Source organism: Danio aesculapii, chromosome 23 (assembly GCF_903798145.1).
Source record: "Danio aesculapii chromosome 23, fDanAes4.1, whole genome shotgun sequence".
Lineage (NCBI taxonomy): Eukaryota > Metazoa > Chordata > Actinopteri > Cypriniformes > Danionidae > Danio > Danio aesculapii.
In genome coordinates, this window is record NC_079457.1 from 2239860 (window position 1) to 2264412 (window position 24553).

General features: G+C 35.5%; 1 protein-coding gene across 2 annotated transcripts; it reads right to left on the bottom strand.

The window, feature by feature from the left end:
• Window positions 1-4883: 4883 nt before the first annotated feature.
• eif4e2rs1 (eukaryotic translation initiation factor 4E family member 2 related sequence 1) lies at window positions 4884-22733 on the bottom strand. Of its 2 annotated transcripts, none has more exons than XM_056449355.1 (7): window positions 22554-22733; window positions 18119-18218; window positions 16255-16389; window positions 16063-16167; window positions 12812-12964; window positions 9297-9433; window positions 4884-5046 (listed from the first exon to the last, which is right to left on the bottom strand). In XM_056449355.1, the coding sequence occupies exons 1-7, from the start codon at window positions 22568-22570 to the stop codon at window positions 5007-5009; spliced, it is 687 nt and encodes a 228-aa protein (XP_056305330.1). In that variant the 5' UTR covers window positions 22571-22733; the 3' UTR covers window positions 4884-5006. The 2 variants fall into 2 exon arrangements, with proteins under 2 accessions (XP_056305330.1, XP_056305329.1); XM_056449354.1 differs by having other exon boundaries at window positions 9257-9433.
• Window positions 22734-24553: the final 1820 nt, after the last annotated feature.

Sequence of the window (24553 nt, forward strand, 5' to 3'; positions counted from 1 at the left end):
CATGACGAAAGCGGAAACACGTCATCAAGCCGCCACGACAACACAGCTAACACATATAAATACAGTCATTGATTTAAACAAAAATCAAATGAAATACAGCGACAACATGCAACATTTAAGAAGGATAAATACTATACAACGCACACAAAAACAAAATAAAATACAACTGAACATACAATGTATGTAAAAATGACTGTAATATCTCTTAAAACATTCGCTCATAACACTGATACATATCAAATAAATACATGGCCTTAGCCAGCCTGTATAGAGGACGACACCTGATTTATCTGCCCACATTATTAATTATTTACACATTTATTTATGCAGGAGTTTGTGTGTTTATTTATTTATGTGCGTATGAATTTATTTAATTATTTATTTATTTACGTATTCATTTATTTAATTATTTATTTATTTGTGTATTTATTTATTTGCGTATTCATTTATTTAATTATTTATTTATTTGTGTATTTATTTATTTATTTATTTATTTATTTATTTGTGTATTTATTTATTTATTTAATTGTTTATTTGTGTGTTTATTTATTTCATTATTTATTTATTTATTTGTGTATTTATTTATTTGTGTATTTATTTATTTGTGTATTCACTTATTTAATTATTTATTTGTTTGTGTATTCATTTATTTAATTATTTAATTAATTATTTATTTGCGTATTCATTTATTTATTTATTTATGTATTTATTTATTTGTGTGTTTATTTACTTGCATATTTTTTGTGTATTTATTTATTTGCGTATTCATTTATTGAATTATGTATTTATTCGCATATTTATTTATTTGCGTATTTATTTATAGTTTTTGCAGGTTTCGTCCTCTATAAGCCTGGTAAAAGGGATGATTCTTTTTTTCTCAAAAAGCGGACCTTTTTGCAGTTATTCGTTAAATTTTCTATTTAATTATGAGGTTTAAATACTGCCATGTGACATTTTAGGCACTATTTTTAGCTGGATTAGCTTGTCGGATGATCATTATAACCACACTTGTTTTTAATATATATGATTAGGGAAAAAATGAAATCTGTTAAAGATTTAAATTAATAACTCTAGCCTACTGTCATTTAGCCTAATAGGTAAAGCAGCAGCACATTCAACCTTCCTCAGAATTTGGCCATTTGAATATGGAACAATTAAAACATAATAATAATAATAATAATAATAATAATAATAATAATAATAATAATAATAATAATAATAATGTAGAGCTTAATGATTTCCATAGCCTCTATTGTAAAAAGTACATCTGAAAACTCATGGGTAACAACAATAGCCTCACCTTACTATTAAAATCCAGTCATTTTTTTCTTCAGAGAATAAGGTCCAATATTTAGAATAAAGGTTCCTTGTGAAATGTTTTCTCTATTTAACAATACACAAGGTCAATAGTGAAAGATGACTTCACTTACATCAGATTCTGCTTGGCCTTAAAGCTTTCGATGGATTATTTTTACAATTTATGATGACAAAATAGGACAAATGAGCTCAAGTATAGGACAAATTCTGGACATTGGTCAGTGCAGGAGTGGGTCTTTCGAACCCCTCCAGCTACAGTCCTGAATTACCTCATTAACTGTACATATTAATACACAGAAAGCTACACAATATTAAAAGTGTGAGGGAAAACCAAGTTATTAAAGGTTTGCTTTAATCAAGATTGTTATCGTTTTAGCTTGTTTAGCTTGTCTGCTAAATATTTGAACGTCAAACTTGTGAAATGTACCTTGTTTGTCAAATATTGGTCTGTTTTTGTCTTTGTGTGCTTACCATTGTATATGAAATAGCTTGTAAATATATATAAATGTTTCTATAGAAAATAAATATATATAATCCGTTAAGTCACATGAACCTATAATGATAAACGTAGCCCAAACACACGATTTACTGACCGAATTTAGGTTTAAATGTGTGTAATATTTACCTTTCAATGCTCAAAAAGAGGAGGGAGGAAGACTGCAAGTCACTCTTTTGTTGATTAAATTAGCTTCCATTTGCTAGCACACACAATGAACACACATTAATACTGCACACATGTTTTAGGCTGAGTTTTTGTCTTGTTTCTACTCAAGATATCTACTTTTTTTTTAAATCAGGAAGCATTTTGTACACTAGTTAAAATTACTGTCTTGTTTAAAGGGAAACTCACTTAATTTTCAAACATTATTGCTGAAAACAAGACATTCTCCATTTTTATTTGTAGAAAACGCCTTAGATTTATGAATCTTTAGATATTTAGAGTACAAATACGACTAAAAGAAACAAACTTTGGAGGTTTTTTAGTCTTGTTTTACAGTATATTCCTTAAAACAAAACACAGAAAGGGAAAACAAAATAACCGACTAATATAACGTCTTGTTTTCTGAATCGTTGATCATTATGAATTGTTTTAAAAGCTTAAAGCAAGAGCAAATATCTGTCAATGGTGTCAGAAAAATAAGCAGAAAGAGTTAAGCATAAACTCACTTCATTTTTATACGAATTGTCAACAAAACAAGACATTAAATTTGTTTCTCCAATGCGTTTATCTTATTTTAAAGGGACAGTTCAGTCAAAAATGAACATTTCTTTCTCACTCTAGTGCAGTGATCACCAAACTTGTCCTGCAGATTTTGGCTCCAACCCTAATCAAACACACCTGAACAAGCTAATCAAGGTCTTACTAGGTATACTTGAACAGTGTTTCCCAACCCTGTTCCTGAAGGCACACCAACAGTCCACATTTTCAACCTCTCCCTAATCAAACACACCTGAATCACCTCATCAGAACATCAGAAGAGACTCCAACACCTGAAGTTAATGGGTCAGAAAAGGGAGACATCCAAAATACGTACTGTTGGTGTGCCTCCAAGAACAGGGTTGGGAAACACTGTACTAGAAACATCCAGGCAGGTGTGTTGAGGCAAGTTGGAGCTAACTCCTGCAGGGACACCGGCCCTCCAGGACCGAGATTGGTGACCCCTGCTCTAGTGCATGGGTGGGCAAACTCTGTCCTGGAGGGCCGGTGTCCTGCAGAGTTGAGCTCCGACTCTAATCAAACACACCTGGCTATAGATTTCTAGTGATCTTGAAGACACTGGTTAGCATATTCAGGTGTGTTTGATTAGTGTTGGGGGTAAACTGTGCAGGACACCGGCCCTCCAGGACAGAGTTTGCCCACGCCTCATCCAGTTGTTCTGAACTTTAATAGATGTCTGTCTTTTGTTGAACACAAATGAATATTTACTGAAGGATGTTGACAAAAGCAGCCACTGAAATCCATAGTAAAAACATTCATTCATTCATTTTCCTTCAGCATGGTCTCTTATTTATCAGAGGGCGCCACAGCGGAATGAACTGCCAATTATTCCTGCATATGTTTTACACAGCAGATGCCCTTGCAGCCGCAACCCAGTTCTGGAAACAATGAATCTAAAAATTAGCATATGTAATCAAAGCTAAAGCAGACTTTAAAAATAAGGGTGGTCCCCTTGCGGTCACTTTATAAGTGGATAGTTAAAAATCGGAAGTTCTTGGAAAAAGGACTGTAATTTAAAATTCAATGTAATAATGTGCTGTTTTTATTATTATTATTATTTATTATTATTATTATTATTATTATTATTATCATCATCATTGTTATTATTTTATTATTTTTATTATATTATTATTACTATTATTATTTTATTATTTTTATTATTATTATTATTATTTTATTATTTTATTATTTTTATTATTATTATTTTATTATTATTCTTATTTTATTATTTTTATTATTATTATTATTATTATTATTTTATTATTATTATTTTTATTATTATTATTATTTTTTTATTATTATTATTATTATTATTATTATTATTATTATTATTTTTATTTTTTTTAATTATTATTATTATTATTATTTTATTATTATTATTTTTATTATTATTATTATTATTATTATTATTATTATTATTTTATTAATATTATTATTATTATTATTTTATTATTATTATTATTATTTCTATTATTATTATATGCGCACATGCACATTGGGCAATTTAAATGTATATATTTATATTTAATTTTTGTGTATAGCATTGCATTTTATAATTTATTCTAAATGTTATTTCTGTTTAACAAACGTTGGGGTAGGAAAGTACATACTGAAATACTATACAAGTTAATATTCTGTATTGTTTGCTGGGTTTTCTAATATAATTAAAACCAATGAAAAACACTGAGCAACACGGGGGGCTTGGAGGTTAGCACTGTGGCCTCACAGCAAGAAGGTCACTGGTTCTAGCCTTGGCTGGGTCAGTTGGTGTTTAGAATTTGCATGTTCTCCCAGTATTGGCGTGAGTTTCCTCCGGGCGCTCCGCTATAGGGGAATTGATAAACTAAATTGTCCGTAGTGTGTATGGGTGTTTTCCAGTACTGGGTTGCAGCTGGAAGGGCATCCGCTGTGTAAAGCATATGCTGGAATAGTTGGCGGTTCATTCAAACTATGACTGAGTTTAAATTTTTGGGTGAACTGTCCCTTTAAGAAAGATTGGCTGTTTGTTCTGGAAATGAGGTCAGGATAAAGCGGGTTCTTCAACATCTCCAGTGAGACTTTATTTATTTATTTAAAACTAGACTTCAACTAGACCATCGACTGGCTCCAAATGACAGAATTACTGAAATGTGCATTTCCACAGAGAATGCCTTTAAACGTGCTTTCATTTCAGACACACACACACACACGCACATGCGCAAGCACACACATGCACGCACACGCACGCACGCACACGCACGCACACGCACGCACGCACAAAATCTGATGTAAGGAATAAAATAGACAAGATGGAATGATGCAGAAACACACACACACACACACACACACACACACACACACACACACACACACACACACACACACACAAACACACGCATTTGCTCTGGTTCATTCCGTCGGTGTGACGCACAGGCTGATGTTTCTGAGGGTGTATAAAGGAAAGTGTCCATATGAAAACTACTCCAGGATTTCACAAAGTGATCTTGGTGTTCCGGAAGCTGGAGTTATCCCTGAAACACAAGAGGGAGAAGAGATTTAGAGGCTCTCTAGCATGCATGTTATGTGTATGTTATGTGTACATATTATGTGTATCTTATGTGTATGTGTGTTTATGTTATATGTATGTGTGATGTGTGTGTATATGTGTGAGTGTGTGTGTGTATGAGTGATATATTAGAACATAAATGTGTATAATGTCATGGGAACGACACATGTATTACAAGGAGACAATCTGATTTATGAGCACACTGTCCATGTCCCCATTTCTCAAAAGGCTTTAAAAAAGTAAATAAATAAAATAAAATTATACACTTTATAATAACTACACACTATAAATCATTTACTAAGCATTAGCATCTAGTGAATTCATTATCTGTTAAGCATTAACTCTACATTAATAAGCGTTAGTAAGCAGTTTATAACTGCAGCTACAAATGATGTATTCTTGACTTATAAGCACATTTATAATGTGCTTAATAATTGTATTTTCATACTTAGTTAATGATTTATTTTTCATTACTAAATTAAGTATTGCATTATTTACAAACCAGTTGTATTTAAGAGTAGTTGAGGGTTTTTAGGATCATTCAGAATGAGTTAGTAAATGATTAATAAACTATTGAAATCAACATTTATACATCTTATTATTCAGGCATATACTAATAGTTAACTAATATGTTAATAAATGCTTTATTAACTCAACTTCACGCAATTTTGTGACCTAATCTAAAGTGAGGACTATTTATGCTTTATAAATCCCTTATAAACAATAATCTTTACAATCGTTTCTAAAAATAAAATGACTGTGCAGTTTAAACATTGCCAAATAACAAGAGTGTCAAAATACAACATAAAACTGGATAAAACAACAACAATAATATAATAATTTAACAATATAATAAGATGCTATGTTTAAACTCTACAGTTATTTTATTTTAGATAAGTTTGCAAAGATTTATTTTTCATTTGAAGTTCAGTTTTATTTGTGTATCTTTATATGAATATTGTCATTTTTCCTGTTTATAATTTAATTGAGCCTTTATTTGTCATTTATAAGGGATTTAATAAAGCATAAATATTCCTCACTTTAGATTAGGACACAAAACTAGATGAAGTTGAGTTAATAAAGCATTTATTAACATACATAGTAGCCCTTAACATATGCCTGAATAATAAGACATATAAACGTTGATTTCAATAGTTTATTAATCATTTATTAACTCATTCTGAATGATCTTAAAAACCTCCAACTACTCTTAAATACAACTGGTTTGTAAATAATGCAATACTTAATTTAGTAATGAAAAATAAATCATTAACAAAGTATGAAAGTACAATTATTAAGCACATTATAAATGTGGTTATAAGTCAAGAATACAGCATTTGTAGCTGCAGTTATAAACTGCTTACTAACGCTTATTAATGTAGAGTTAATGCTTAACTGATAATGAATTAACTATTTGCTAATGCTTAATAAATGATTTATAGTGTGTCGTTATTATAAAGTGTTACCGATAAAATCACCGAATAGGTTTTATTTTTCAGAAAGTAAAAATATGATTTTTTTTTTATTGTTTGCATTTAAATTGCATTGACATGTATTCAGGAAAAAGCTCCACTTTGGATGTGACGGATGTAAAATTGGCACTTGAGTGATTTTATTGTTGTCAAATGGTTTCCAAACGTTGACAGAGACATTTTTACAGAAGTGTCTAATACAAGCCAACACAAACAACTTTTGGTCACACTTTATTACAATGCAGGATAATAACAAACAATTAAGCAAGACTTCTAGCTCAATAAACTACTACTGCTTTCTGTTGAGCAGTCATAGGCATTTAACTACTCTCTCGAAAATGTTCAAAAAGCAAGCGGGATAATATTTATGTTTGTTTATTTGCTTATAAATGCTTATGTTGCGCTGTGTGTGTGTACTTAAGCTTTGTTTGATGCATTTAATAAGAGTGTTTTCTTTGAGCAGGTCAAATTAAAGGTACAGTACATTTACCTGACTGAAAGCATCGTGATATCGAATTAAATCGATGACATGATAATCTTAACCAAACCGAACCGTGAGACCAGTGTAGGATCACACCTATAGTCATTAAAGTAGTAGTTGGGTTTAGGTATCAATGTGGAATAAGATCATACTTAAGTGCTAATAAACAGTTCATATACTAACAACAGACAGGAATGGCCCTGTTTACACTAATACATGTTAGTTTTAAAACAGCGTATTAGAATGAAAACAATCCGCGTCTATACACTACACCGCTGAAAACGCACATCACCTGACCACACACACACACTCTGGCATGCGCTACAGCAAGGAGAGCTGTGCAGGTCAGACTGTTCATCAAGGATCTACGGCTGGATCTGATCTCACTATATTTATTAAACGTGATATTTAATTCATCTTGTTGTCTTTATCTGATGACATATTCCCTGACTTTGGTCTTCTGAATCTGTTACTTGTTCTCAGGTAACGTGTTTTGGCTGAGAACAAAGATAAGTTAATATGTTTATTAATGTAACCACGTACACTGATTCTGCACATTTGACTGATCGTTCACCTTTAATTCCTATATTGTATTAACATATTGTTCGTTATACTTTTATAATGGCCATTATTGATTATTAAAACTGATATTCAGCAAAAGAGAGGGTATGGTTCGTATATTTAATGAGAATGAAAGGAGGCAGTGATGTTATCGGCTCCGTTTTGTTATAAATATGCACACAGTGAAGACGACGCTCATATAAATATGCAGCTACACGACGCCTCAACATGTTTAGTGTCTGTTAAGGTCATCTCAAAATGAAAATAGGCAGTTCCTCATATCAGGTTTTCATTTTATTGTTAAGAAAGTGACACAGCGTATCCAGCGTGATGAGAATGAGGTTATACAGTACACTGTTCCCTTTGAAGATTTACCCGACGTGTCCTCAGGAGTTTGCTTTCCATATCAAACTTGCGAAGTTTGAACTTACAAGGAGAGGATGCAGGACTGAACTGTGTGTAGGCTACTTAATATTGAGGGAAAAGCCCCAATCAGATGATGAACGTCTGCAGCGACGCCTCTGTTTTCGGATGTCTCCGTTTTCCCCCATCCACACTGAGACGGAGCAGAAGCGTTTTAGAATGAAAACGGCCTCTTCAGTGTTTCCAAATCGCTCCGTTTTCAGCGATCGAAAACTCCAGCGTAGTGTGGACGGATGGCGTAACCGTAGCAAAACTTATCCGCTTTAAAACTAAAACATATTAGTGTAAACGAGGCCTAATAGGCAAGAGGAAAATGGTGCGAATCTTTAGTTTAAGTAAAATGTTACCAAAAACTTTTGCTATTTTGGGGATATCAAATGTAAATTACTAAGCTCTACCAGATATGTTTGGTGCTGTGACTAAATAAACAATAATTGATTAAATAAATCAGAGGAGAAAAGAAAAAAAACAAACGTTTCGGCATTTATTTAATCAATTATTGAGTGCAGACCTTTGGAACTTGTTATTTTGGTGAAAAAAAAATCATGGCAAGGATAACGTCAGCATGATATTGCTCATTATCTTTTACTGAGAGTCAGATGTGGACAGGTGTGTGTGAGAGATAGGTATGGGACGATAACCGTTTTCAAGGTATACCGCGGTTTAGAAAAGTCAAGGCAGGGGTCACCAAACTTGTTCCTGGAGGGCCGGTGTCCTGCATATTTTAGCTCCAACCCTAATCAAACACACCTGAACAAGCTAATCAAGGTCTTACTAGGTATACTTGAAACACCCAGGCAGGTGTGTTGAGGCAAGTTGGAGCTAAACCCTGCAGGGACACCGGCCCTACAGGACCGAGATTGGTGACCCCTGAGTCAAGGTTTTAAAACAGTCAAAATTTTCTGCAAAACCGTTCCTAATGTATGTGTAAGATTTATTATTCATGTTTTTTATGTTTGTTTTTTAGGACAACAGTATCTCCAGCAGAAAAGATATCCAAAGATGCTGTTTTAAATTGTAAAATAAAAACTTTGAAACAAATGAAGACAGCTGAAGTCAATACTTCATTTAGCCTGACATGTTTACTGCTCCACAATATTTTAAATGTTTCTCAAAATGAAATATATTGTGTTCAAAAGAGAGAAAAGCTTTGGTTTTACACCCAGATATTTAAAAAAAGAATATATTTTAGAGCAGTGAGCACAATACCGTGATATTTTTATTTAAGGTTATCATACCGTCAGAATCTTAAACCGGCCCATGCTTAGTGAGACATACTTCAGACTGTCGTTGTGCGTCTTGTACTCCATGATGGTGTTTGGCGGCAGGTTCAGCACGCGCCGCAAGGTGTCCCGTATCCGTGATGTGGTCACCTGATCATTGGCTGTTTTATTCCAGATGGACAAAATATCCTCCTGCAGAGAGACACGTGAAGACCACAGTACACGTCAGTCCATGGTCGATGTTGTCACGATACTGAAATTTGCTAAACCTCCATTTCCTGATAACATTTGAGCACGGTTGAGTGCGCTCTTAATCAGCGCTGATTTGTCACTGTGTTCACGTGCTCAAGAGAAATGACTGTGATTGGCTGTGAAGGTCATCAGTTGCGTTTTAAAGCCACAAAGATCAGCTGGTTTGTCTATAAGATGACATACGAGGGATCCGCTGATGAATCACGGCTTTAAACCGTCCCTGTATATGTGTTTATACTCAGTAAACACTGGTGAGTTCGGTGAACTGATGACCTTCACGGCCAATCACATTCATTTCTGTTGAGCACGTGAGCACAATAACAAATCAGTTTACAACTGTAATATAAATAAATCATAAGATCATTTCCACGTTATATTTCAGGCATTAATATTACTGAAATTAGTTTAAAAACTGAATAAATATAAATGTACACACATTTAAGTAAATAAATACTGAATGATGGGGTGCACAGATTCCATATAGGCCTAGTCAAGAGTTAGAAAATAACTAGCTACTGTAATTACTACTTGTCCTATTAAACTACTTATACTAAATAGAAACCATTTGATGCTGTCATTGAGCGTAATAACGACCATATAATACTTAAAAATCATTTATTTTTATATAGTGCCTTTACTGGAATATAGCATCCAGTGAGTCTAAGGCTGCATTTACACTGCATGATTCAAGTGACCCGATTTTTTCTCCCATGTGGCACAGATGGTATATGGTCCATGTACGTTGTAGTGTTTGATTGGTCTAATGACATTAATTATGAGACACAAAACGTCACTTATGTGTTCGGATGTCCCAATGCTTAAGAATACAACTCTTACTGATGCAGTGAAGCGCAAGAGAAGGGAAAGGCGCCTCTGGCAGAGGGCGCACAGAAGAAGCGGACTGGCTGGATGTAATGTAATATGTTTTTTTTATTTATTGCCATGTCAGCAACCAAGGCTATTTTCATGGCAATAACATTTCAATAATAAATAAACAATTAAGAACAACAAACAAATGAATGCACAAGTTAAATAAGATTTTTTTATGTTAATACATGATAAGAATTCTAAAATTGTTGTCTGGTGTCACTTTGATAAAAATGTTCATTTCATAAAAAAGTCTTCTGGAATCATTAAAAGCAGGACAGTCCAGTAAAATGTGTTTAATGGCCTGTTTCCACTGAGTGGTACAGTACGGTACGGTTCGGTACGCTTTTATGGTCGTTTCCACTGTCAAAAAGCGGATCATACCACTTTTTCGGCACACTTTCGAAAGGGTACCAAACACGAGAAAGGGTCCCAAAAGGTGGAGCCACACGCGCAGCTGAACGCTATTGGTTTACAGAGATACGTCATTCGCTTACGCAACAAGCCAGAATGAAAACAAAAAACCCGCCATGTTTGAAAAACACAGCGAGAGATTACAGCGGAATTATAAATACATATAATAACGAGCCATGGTCGATCTGGGCTCAAACAAACCTTGTCGTCGTCTTGAGGAACAGCCACAAAGCCACGGAGTAGAGCAGATTTACCCTGTGCCTTGTAGTTTTTTATGAGGCAGTCTGAAGTGCGAGCGGTTTCACTTTCTTGCTTGCGCTCGCCGCGCGTCTATATCTAAAATAACAAACTTCTTGAGCTGATGATAATAACCTGCGCTTGATTAGTGACGTGCTTTTGAAACCTGATCCTGTCAGACACTGACAAACGCGAGAGTGAAGCGTGAAGAAACAAAGGAGAAGCCGGAAAAAGGAGCACATTATTATTCAGCAAACATGAACAAAATGCCATGATTAACTAACTTATTATCTTCACATTTTGGACTAATATGAACCGGGAATGATGGAATTACTGTCTAACAGAGGCTACATGTGCTGCTGAAGATTACAGACACAGATGAGAGGTTTACACTGACTGTAGGCTATATTCTGTGTTGTTCTTGAACCTAAATAAGACGAAATGTCTGCTATATGTAGTTCTTCTGTAGGTAACATATCAGAGACTGTAAGGGGCTGTATGTGTTTATATATGTTCATTTATTTAGTTATTTAATATAATTACAGACGTTACAGTAGGCTATTTCATTGATCTGCAGTTATAATCAACTCATGTTCATAGAAAAGTTAGTAATAAACATTTCTACACGAGTATTTATGTGTGTAAAGCATCTGTTTACAGAGCTTCTCATATGATATGTAAGTGACCTGTACAGCTTTATTGTAGACATTTCCTTGAGCGAGAATGACGGCGACTGAAACTTTCTGTCATACACCACGCCCACCAAAAGGGTACCCTTGATAGTGGAAACACAAGCCTGATAAAGGTGACCCGTACCAAACCGAACCGTACCAGTCAGTGGAAACGAGAAATTACAGTAAGGGAACAGATAAATTCCTACATGTGAAGTTAATAAACATAAATTGACCATTTCAAATAAACATATTTGTATTTCAGTAAACATAAAAAAACTATCTTAATTATCTCGGTGCTGAAAAAAGACGGTAGTCTGTAACTCTGATCGAGTGCTTTTATAAGATGACAAACGCCCGCATCTTCAAATCACCAAAAACGGCTGGAAATCTTCAGCAATGAACACCGCCACTGCCTTTGTTATTTTTATGTGTGTCTCGGAACCAGTTGGGTATGTCTGCTGGAAGGATTCAGCGAGGGATTGTTGTTTTTATTGGAGGACTTTATTACCTTCTCTGCTATCCTGCTTTCAGGCAGTGATATTGCTGGGTGATGGCGCCGCAGATGTGCAGTTATGGTTATACGTGTAAAACAATGCTTGTCCACAGTCATTTTTTGTTCACCGTTTTTACTGTCATTGGCATTATATTCAACGGTTAAACCGAAATGTCCACACATGGCAGATTTGAAAGAAGCCGGCGCTTCCTCTGTTGCCACACTTCACCCCCACTCGCCATGTTAAAGTGTGGAATGATGGTTAAGCGCCCCCTAACTTTAGAGCATAGTGATTGAATATTTACTCGCGGGGAGGAGTTTCCTCATCTCAGCTCTTAGATTACAGGCACACACAAACAGTCAATTCGGGGAGATATAAAATGCACATAAATTATTTAAACGCAAAACCGAAAGAAAAAAAAACGCTATTCACAAGCGCATATTGAACCGTGGATGTCGTATTGAACAGTTCAATATTATATTGAGAATTGTGGCATCTCTAATATATAAAGTCCAATTGAATAGCTAATAGCTTCATTAACAACTGATGGCTTATAAAAGGGTTCAGACGTGACGCAACATGACACAAACATTTGTTACTGTAGTAAAGTCAGCCCCAGAATGCAGCAGTACCTGGAAGCGGATGGACACGACCACCCCGCAGATCTCCTCACCCACCATGAACTGCTCGCCCAGCATGGCCAGGATGATGTTCTCCCAGAAACGAGACGCCAGACCCTTCCTCAGACGGATGATCCACTTCCCACCGTTCTTATTGGCCTCGTCCTGACACACACACACACACACACGCACACGCACACGCACGCACGCACACACACACACACACACACACACACACACACACACACACACACACACACACACACACACACACACACACAAACAGTCAAAATGAAGTGATGTGAAGCTCGCTCTCTCTCACACTGGAGATGTTGTCCCTTTGGTAATGTTGGTGCTATAATATAATCACATGTATTGATTGTAAAGCCATGACAGCATTTAATCATGCATTCTTGATTGTTGCTGGTTTTCTTTGTTGGGAAGAGGTACAAGGTGTCATTTTTACTGTTGATCATCAGTGGCCAGCATTAACCCTATAGATAGGCCTGTGCTGAAGAGTTTCTGTCTTTTATATGGAGTTCAATCGAGTAAAACAGCAGATTACAGTGTGTGTGCAGACATACACTCACTGTGTTTACTGTATACTGAGAGGCTTAATGTTCTCAGACATATCAAGGTAAGTGCACAATGGTCTCTCTCACACACTATACAGTGCTTCCCACAGATTTGAAATATACTTGCGACCTTATGCGTGCTCTTATGGCTGCCAGCAAAAAAGCTATCACACGCAAATGGCAACAGCAAGAGTGACCAACCCTTAGTAATTGGATAGACGCAACTATTGAGATCTACACAATGGAAAAAAATCACTTTTGTCGTCAATTTAAAGAAGGATATATTCCTGAGGAAATGGAGGAAATGGGTTGAATATAATCCAGTTAGAAGACCCCACTTTGTTGCTATAAATGAATAGAAGATGATGTTCTGATAGATAAATATATGCTTATGTATGTACATGTATACGGTTATACTTACTCATATTATAATGTGTGACATCCCCATGTGTATAATGAAGATGGTCAGTTGAGATTATTCTGGAAGGAATTATATTACATGTGTTCTTACCCTGGATGTAAATAGTGCTTTAATTTCTATTTATTTTTGATTATTACATATTTTATCTTTTTCTTATATTTTTTTATTTTTCTCCTCTCTTTATGCTGTTTTTCATTTTATAATGTACAAAATTTGAGTACTACTGTGTAGTAAATACACCTGACAATAATGCACGTAATTTTTTACACCACTTAAGCTCAAATACTGTGATACCAATGTACCTTGAAATGCTGTATGATTGTACTCAATTAAATGTTCACAATAAACATAAAAATTATAAAAGAAATATACTTGCGGTGGTAGCCGGATTGAAATACACCATTTACCCACACCACATAAACAGATAACTATGCAACAAACATATTTTTTTTAAATATATTATTTTCAAAATAAATACATTTCTAACAATAATTGTATTTATTATGACACTGTTATACACGGTTTCTTTTTAATGGGTTAAAAAAGACTGTTGAAATAAAAAGAAATCCTCTATTTCCCTTGCTATTGAGGAGCCATGTGCACACACTCACAGGTCAAGTCTGCTTCTCTCTCGAGTTCAAAGCTAACTTGAACGCCAAAGCATTTTAGATATGCATATTAAAATAGCCTATGTAATATACTGACATCATCAAATTAATAAAATATACAGCAAATGAGAAATAAATGACAGGAAAAGAATAAAAACAGACAATATCTCTAAAAATTATCATAATTGCAAAATTAAAATAGGTAAATTATTATATTTTTAAAGTAGATTATAAGGCAAATGCATTGATTAACCATTACTATTGGTGTACACACCTTTTGCAGAGATGTTTAGACCAGTCATTTCATCCTCTCTGAGTACATAGTAAAGTTTTTCTGAGTCGTTTAGAATCAAGAGTGAATTATTGAACATTTCGCTCGAGACTGTGTGCACAGTCAGCTGCAAAGCCATGTGAAAAGTGACTTAAGATAAAAGGTAATGCAAAAACGCATCTGATTAACGACTTTCACTTTAGAAAGCAAAAGCAAAAGCCAAATCCCAGACATTTTAGGTGATTTAGAAACCCGGGAAACTGGGGTCTGCAGAGCAAGTAAGACAAGTAAGAGTGTTGACCGGTCTTTCACACACACAGAACGAAACAGGTAAACAAGAGATTTTCCACTACTTAATGGATGGGTTGGTATTCGTCATCATATCCTCAGTTTGTTGATTCACGTCCGCCATTTTCAGCGTGAGTCGAAGCGATATCACTAAATGAACACCCTAGCTCTATCATTATTGCTCTAATCGGAATTATTGGTTGTATCTTTAGGTAGGTTTGCAAACATGTGTCCTTCTCATTGAGTCTACCTTATACTTCAGCCGTTTGCATTTCTCGCGATCCCAGAAGCTCCCTGTGATCTTAACTAGCATGCGTTTTAGAGTACTAATCATCGGTTTCTATCAGGGTACACTCAAGTCGACGGCTGGGCGCCGCGGACCGCTGCAGAAACCTGTTTAGAATTCAAAAATGCGTGGCGCGACAATTCGGGACACTTCATGTTTCTGTCGCGCCACAGAGAGTGTCTGGTGTTCCGTGTCGCGGCTTCGAGCGGCGCATCCGGTGCCTCAGTCAAAGTTAATTCAGTGTGCGTGGTTATTAGTCTCGGTGTACAAGCTCGGCACTTGAAACTGGGCACACAGTTGGTACAGAAAAAGTGTAAAAAAATGTGTCACTAAATATAATTGGGCGGCCGTTAATCGTTAATATACCTGGGCGGCCCATCCAATTAAAGTCTATGTGTGGGAAGCACTGTATATACTCCATATAACTTCATTTAAATGCCAATAACTTAATTTTTTGCACTGCAACTGATGATTAACAGCAAAAACCAAAGGTTGTCCCTCTTCCCAACAAGGAAAACTCAATCAAGAACGCATGATTATCTGATGTCATGGCTTTACAATTATAATGGAAGTCAATGGAGCAAAAACATAACCAAAGGGAAGTCAATCTGCCCAGAGGGTGTTGTTGAGTTTTTTCAAAGCATTTTCCCTAAATATGCGTCATAATAAGATTTGTCAGCAAAAATCATCCCATTTGCTGAAACACAGAGAAAGTTATGGCATAATTAAGACTCAAAATCAGCCCAGAGTAGGATGTATTAGGGATGTTACACCCCTAACACACACACACACACACACACACACACACACACACCTCCCACATGGGTTTGATTCCCTCTTTGAACAGGTGGAAGTCGCTGTGTCCTGTCAGATCTCCAGGTCGGACAAGATGACTGTAGAACTTCCAGAACTGCTCCACCTGAACCGAGAGCACACATCATCAGCGCGCGCGCACACACACAGACACACAGCATTATAACATGTACTGGTGCTGGAGATGTCAGACCGAGGCCACGGTTCCCATCTGCCGGATGTTCTGCTCGTAGCTCTGTGTGTTAGCAGGTCTGCTGGGCGTCCGGCGCGAGTACCAGAACGTGTAGTTATACTGCAGCGGGTGTTCACCTGCAGCCGGAGTCACCATCTGAACACACACAATATGACACGGTAGAACCATGAACATATTTTAGATCACTGTATGCATTATACACACTGTCTTCTTCTTTGAAAATAACCGTATTTGTGATTATAAAGACTCTATCATATAGGATACACATAAAAGCTAACACAAAAACACACATGCACAACCAAACAAACACACAAACAAACACACACGCACTCACTTTCCTTTGGCTTAGTCCCTGATTTATCAGAGGTCCCAACAGCAGAATGAACACACACACACACACACACACAAATGCACATACAAGAAACAAACAAACACACACGCGTGCGCGCGCACACACACACGCGAAAACGCACACGCGCACACACACAAAACAAAAAAACACACACAAACAAAAACACGCACCCACTTTCCTTTGGTTTGGTCCCTGATTTATCACACACACACACACACAAATAAACAAACAAACAGAAAACAACACAAAATCACCCACGCAAAAACAACTGCACCAAACAAACATTCAAAGACAGACAAAACACACACACAAAAGCAAACACACATATACAAAACATACAAACAAAGACAAAACACACATTCACAAAAACAAATAAACACATACATAAACAAATCATTACAGACGCACTAACACACACACAAAAATAATCAAACACGCAGAGAATCACAGACAAAACATAATGCAAAACACACACACACACACACACACAAAACAAGCAAACACAAACAAAACACACATTCACAAAAACAAATAAACGCATACATAAACCATTACAGACGCACTAACACACACACACACACACACACAAATAATCAAACACACAGAGAATCACAGACAAAACATAATGCAAAACACACACACACACACACACACACACACAAACAAAATACACATTCACAAAAACAAATAAACGCATACATAAACCATTACAGACTCACTAACACACACACACACACACACACACACACACAAAAATAATCAAACACAAACAAAACACACATTTACAAATCAAATAAACGCATACATAAACCATTACAGACGCACTAACAAACACACACACACACACAAAAAAAAAAATCAAACACACAGAATCACAGACAAAACATAATGCAACACACACACACAAAACAAGCAAACACAGACAAAATACACATTCACAAAAACAAATAAACGCATACATTAACAACCATTACAGACGCACTAACACTCACACACACACACACACACACACACAAAAAAAATCAAACACACAGAATCACAGACAAAACATAATGCAACACACACACACACACAAAACAAGCAAACACAAACAAAATACACATTCACAAAAACAAATAAACGCATACATAAACCATTACAGACGCACTAACACACACACACACAACACAAATAATCAAACACACAGAGAATCACAGACAAAACATAATGCAACACAAATAAAAACACATACAAACCATCATGAACAGACACGCTTACAAACACACACAAATAAACACACATAAGTATACAAACAAAACACACACAAACATTCAAAAATGCACAAATAAACAAACACAGCCAAACAAAGACACAAACACACAGAGAATCACACACAATCCAACCACACATACACTAAAACAAACAAACAATACACACGAACACAGACAAATAAACACATACAAGTGTCAACTTCTGTGCCATTTTGTCTCACTCTAGTGTGTGTGTGTGTGTGTGTTTAATGTTCACACTTACCTTGCGTCTGATGTTGTTATTGTTGTTGTTAATTGATGCTCTATCGCTCTCATTATTGTCCTTCATCTCCTCATGGTCACCACAGTCTTCCTCCTTTAAACTATAGACATACATTACAGGACAACTTTAATAATGTTCAACAACAACAGGCTTTATTACAGTTTCCTAAACATAAACAGTAATGTTTACAGACCATTTTGAGGGATGCAAACAATAACAGTGGTACCAACTTATTTCCTGTTTGACATTTTTAATTTCTAGAGGTCCTGAGAATCCAAAAAGAGCCACATATTTATTAATAACGTTATGAGAGCTGTTTTAACATCAAGTTAGGGTTGAATTGCCTCTTTTTAGAGTTATGAAATAGTTAAATAACAGGCAGGAAATGTTCATGGGTCAAAGACATGAGCACATAGAATATAAACTGACCTCAGACAATCACTTATGTATGCGTGACCTTTTCCTTAATACTGGGCCTGTTTCAGTAAGGAGGTTCAACCAACTCGGAGTTTAAACCTGAACTCTGAGTTGATTTACTGAGAGATTAAAAACTCAGAGTTTTGGGTTTCAGAATAGCTGATCTGAGTTGGGTCAATCAACTTCGAGTAGACTAACTCAGAGTTAAGCTCCCACACCGTGACTATAAAAAGGCATTATCAATGGAGCGCGGATATTACGAGTCACTATGGCAGCATCTGAAAAAGATCAGCATCTCTTTCTCCTGCTGAACTTGATGTGCTCGTGCAGAGTTATAGCAGATATGAGCATATATTAAACAAAGCAACACCACTGCATCAGGGAAGCAGAGGCAGCATGGGAAAACAGCTGCTCAAGTTAACATTTACATTTAAAGGCACCTATGGTAAAAAATCTACTTTTCAAGCTGTTTGGACAGACATATGTGCATGTATGGTGTATAGACCGTCATATTGGGGTGATATAAACACACCCAGTGCTTTTTTTTCAATTTAACAACATCAAAATGGTGGACCAATTGGAGCGGTTTTCAGATCGCCCGCAACTTTACATAGGAGAGCGGTCCCCCCGCCCACCAATATTGATTGACAGGCGCGTCATCATATCCTCAGTTTGTTGATTCACGTCCGCCATTTTCAGCGGGAGTCGAAGTGATATCACTAAAGGAACACGCTAGCTCTATTTTTAGATGCAAGGCTCATTGGGCTCAACACAAGATCAATATTCTCCACATGATCGCTCTAATCGGAATTATTGGTTGTATCTTTAGGTAGGTTTGCAAACATGTGTACTTCTCATTGAGTCTACCTTATACTTCTGCCGTTTGCATTTCTCGCGATCCCAGAAGCTCCCTGTGATCTTAACTAGCATGCGTTTTAGAATTATAAACATCGGTTTCTATCAGGGTACACTCAAGTCGACAGCTGGGCGCCGCGGACCGCTGCAGAAACCTGTTTAGAATTCAAAAATGAGCGGCGCGACGATTCGGGACACTTCATGTCTCTGCCGCGCCACAGAGAGTGTCTGGTGTGCCGTGTCGCAGCTTCGAGCGGAGCATCCAGTGCCTCGGTCAAAGTTAATTCAGTGTGCGTGGTTATTAGTCTCTGTGTACAAGCTCGGCACTTGAAACTAGCACACAGTTGGCTGTAAAACTGTACAAAGACACAAATGATTTTGTACTCTCTGCTTGGTCTGTGTCAAGAGTCGTACATGTTCGACTGAATGCTGAACCTCACACTCCTCCTTTCAATCTGCCTGTCAGACTCTGTTGCAAACGCAGAGCGGGTGAGCTCATGGCCCCGCCCCCTTGTTACGTTGGGTGGGAAGCTGAAACTAATCTACATGTGAAGCAACACACCCCTAAATCAGCGAGCTGTGGACACGCCCCCAACATGACACTTTTTAACACATTATAATAAAACAATCTGAACAGTGTGTAAAACTGAACCTAAACTGGCACACTCAGAACAACCATAATATTAATATTAAATCATAAAATAGAGGTAAACTATGTGCCCTTTAAAAATATTTAAACATTTAAGTATAATAAAATAATGTATTGCGTCACATTTATTGACTTTTCACTTGAAAAAGTGTGGAATTGGCCGTAATTTTGAAGCTATTTTAGATGCAATTGCATTAAATTACATAAAATAGGCTACTGCATAGTTTCTACAACAAATCTGACAAAACAAGAATGCAGATAACCTTAACTTAATGTTCAGAAACGTTTAATTTAAGGGTCCCACTTTTACATGTTGATCAGTTTAAGATAACATTTCTATAAAAATTGAGTTTTTAATAGATGTAAAAGTGCACTTGTGTGTCTGCCTTTTTGATCAAGTGGAGGTTGATATGACATTTGGAATGTAAGCAGTACTAAAAAATAGTTTTAAGAATGAGTAATAATGCCATTAATCTAGTTACAGCACGTGTCCCTGTCAAAGCTCAGTAAATTTAAGGTGATTATTTATTTAAAAAAGGACAAGCAATTCTCGTGACTTTGTTCTTTGTGTGACTGAAATGTAGGTAATGTTTTCATCCCAAAATGCTAATTAAATTTATGTGCAAAACTGGAATATTGCATAAAAGACGTGCAAATAGAGCAGCGTTTCCATCCAACGAATCAAAGAGAACAAAATCATCACTTCCTGATTAACTGGCGCCAGATACAACAGTAAAAACAGAATTTACTGCAGTAGAAGAAGCTGCGTCAATCTTTTCCTTATTTAATAAATGACTTTCACCTCAGAGGACAATGCCGACACAATAAATGCGTGGTGGTGTTTGAAGTCATGAGACATGAAGTCCGCGCAGACACTCTTGACACCCTCCAGGCGCTCTGGAGGTCATTAATAATATAATAAAACTAATACTAAATTGGTACCAAAGACCAAAACAACATTTCAGATGTGTTACAGTGTGCTCAGCCTGCTGGTTTGTCCATTCACACACATTTTCATCATCATCATCATATTATCTCTTATAACAAACCTTTTTTTTAATGCGCATACTGGAATTTGTTCGGTAAAAGTGTTTCCATCGTAGTTTATGCGCATCTTTTCTTATCGAATAAAAAGTTAATCCTGCTCAGTTATGCGCTTATGTTTTTTTATGCATATTTTCAAAAGTTATGTGCATCTTGGCATTTCCATCAACCAATTTATTATATGCATATCTAAATTGCGCAGAAAATAGTTGAGCAGAAACGTAAGGCGAGAAATACCACTTAATCTTTAAAAAAAGGGGAGGAGACCGACAGAAACTCTGAGTTTACAGAATAAAACCTGCTCCTGACCAGGTTAGGTTCACAGAGTAAGTAACCACAGTAACTGACTCTGAGGTAAAGTTACCTCTCTTTCAGAAACAGGTTCGACTTACCCTGCTTTCTCCAGTTTGACATACCTGCCATTCTGAAACGGAAAACCCAGAGTTTCTCTCATTTCAGGGTTAAAATACTCTGAGTTTTCACTTAACCTCCATTCTGAAACGGGGCCAACATCATTTCAGAAAAGAATTTATGCAAATTCTAAATAGTAAAATTGTATATAAAAATAAAATACTTTTTTTTAATTCTTCACTTTCGCCAATTGGTGAAGTTTTTTCCTCACCACTGGCTTGCATGGTTTGGGACCTGTAGAGCTGCGCATCGATGGATTTGCTCTTCAGTGTTTGAACCCTCAGTAGTGAATATTAACCACAGTGAACGGAGCTAAACTGAACTAAACTTAAACTCTGAAAACTGAACTGACACTGTTTCAATTCACTATAATCATCTATATGAAACTGCTTTGATACAATCTACATTGTAAAAGCGCTATACAAATAAAGGTGAATTTAATTGAATATTAGCAGCCAATGACTATCAATGTACACCATTATACACAGTCAATAAAAAGTGCTAATGTTGTTCTGAAGTCATGATTTGAGGCAGATTATTCAAATTACCATGGTCAACATAGGGAACATGTTAAAAATACATGAAAATATATGGAGCATGTAACAAATTGACACTGAATGAATGTCTGAATATAAAACCAACTCTTCCTCAATTGTGTGTGTGTTGTGTATATAAACATACACATAATAAATAAAATAATGCATATAATAGATAAATAAATGTACATATCTGTTTATTTTATTTATTTTACTTGTGTTTAAAATGAAGATTAATCTAAATCTACTGTTAAATAGTGCACCGATATCACAATGCAAACAAATGCTGTGTATAAATGTGTGTGTTCCACGTACACACAAACAATTCCACACATTAATATTACACTAATAACGTTTCTCATTAAATAAATGTATCGCTAATACACCAAATACATTCACACCACAACTTAATCTTCGCGTAATGTTAATAAACCCGTGAATCTTGGCGAATGTATGTGCTTTATGTTCGTACTAGCTGAAGTTAAATGTTTAATGGTGAATTAGTCGTTAGCCGCTAACTTACTGTTCAAACTGATTCATTCCGCGTTGTCGTTCCTGCTCCTTCTTCCAACGAAAACCTCGATATGTAAACACGCTTTATAATATTTTTAATAATAATTAATATGGCAAACTATTAGATGTTTGTGTGTTTAATTCAATGAGCAGAGAACAAACTCTACAACATGCTACACTGAAGCCAACCACGGTCACTGCGCATGCGCGGACGGCAAACGAGAAACGACAAAAAGCGCACAATGGGGACGACTCGCTTTTAACAGACGCTTGAAGAGCACGAGTTTACCAAACATGTTGATTAAACAAAACATTATGCGTGTTCAATGTATACAAATCTTTAAAAACAAATCAAATAAACTCGTTCAGTTTGCTGGTCTGAGCTAAAATATACAAAAGGCTACGCTTTGTTTACAGCAAATCAATCAAAGTGAATCAATCTCTCTCACTGCTCAGACAAAAAAGACTTAAAATATAAATATAGTAGATATAAATAACTTTATTAAGACAATATCTACAAACTGCTCTATCTTTACTTTTATCTAAATATAAAAATACTATAAGTTAAACACTTGAATTAATCTTCTGTGTTGATTTTTAGTTGCATGTAGGACATCAACTATAGTAATATAAACAAATGACACAATACTGCAGTTTTCGATTTATCACAGTTTCTCAGTTAGTTAATATTACAGAATACAACAAGGTGTAAAAATTAACATAATACACATTAGTGTAGAGCCAAAACACTACAGTATTAACCATATATATATATATATATAGAGAGAGAGAGAGAGAGAGAGAGAGAGAGAGAGAGAGAGAGAGAGGAAAATTCGGTGATTATAAAAGTAGATAATAATATACAGTTGAACTCAGAATTATTAGCCCCCGTTGAATTTTGTTTCTTTATTAAATATTTCCCAAATGATGTTTAACAGATTCAGGAAATTTTCACAGTATGTCTGATAATATTTTTTCTTCTGGAGAAAGTCTTATTTCTTTTATTTCAGCTAGAATAAAAGCAGTTTTAAATTTTTTAAACACCATTTTAAGGTCAATATTATTAGCCCCATTAAACTAATTTGTTTCCGATTGTCTACAGAACAAACCATCATTAACTCACCTAATTATCCTAACTAGTTAACCTAATTAACCTAGTTAAGCCTTTAAATGTCACTTTAAGCTGTGTAGAAGTGTCTTGAAGAATATCTAGTCAAATATTATTTACTGTCATCATGACAAAAAGAAAATAAATCAGTTATTAGAGATGAGTTATTAACACTATTATGATTAGAAACGTGCTGAAGAAATCTGCTCTCCGTTAAACAGAAATTATGAAAAAATAAACAGGTGGGCTAATAATTCTGACTTCAGCTGTACAGTGTTCAAGATACATCATCTAGATTGCACTGGGTGATGATCATTGGTGATGTATCCTGTGGTCACTGGGTGTTTTGGGTCTTTCAACATCAGACACCCTCCCCCAGCTGACCCAGCTGAGGTTGATCAGACCCCAGCTTGCATCTCAGTAGCCATCACTAGGCCCACAGGGAATCTGCACACGCAGAAATCTGACTTCAGTAGATTTTTAGCCCATCCTTAAGTCTATGTATTTACTTGTGTAAATGTATATTTATTCAGTTTTTAAATTCATTTCAGTAATATTATTATGATATAATAATAGTAATATTGAAATGTTCTTATGATTTATTTACAATACAGTTTGTACAATTTTCTGTCTTTTAGTAGAGAAATTATATGAGAGACTTGCTTTGTTTACCAAATAAGTGGATCTAGATGGATTTGCATTGTAAATATTAAATAAAAGTTTTAAAAATATTAGTTTTTATTTCATATATAAAATGTTTAGTTATGATACTCCTAAAATAATTCTGCATTAATCCGCAGATTTTTTACAAAGTTCTCAGCAAAAATAGCAAAAAAATGTCCGCAGATTCTGTCTGGCCCTAGCCATTACCTACAGATCCAATTTATCCATAGCCATCTTGT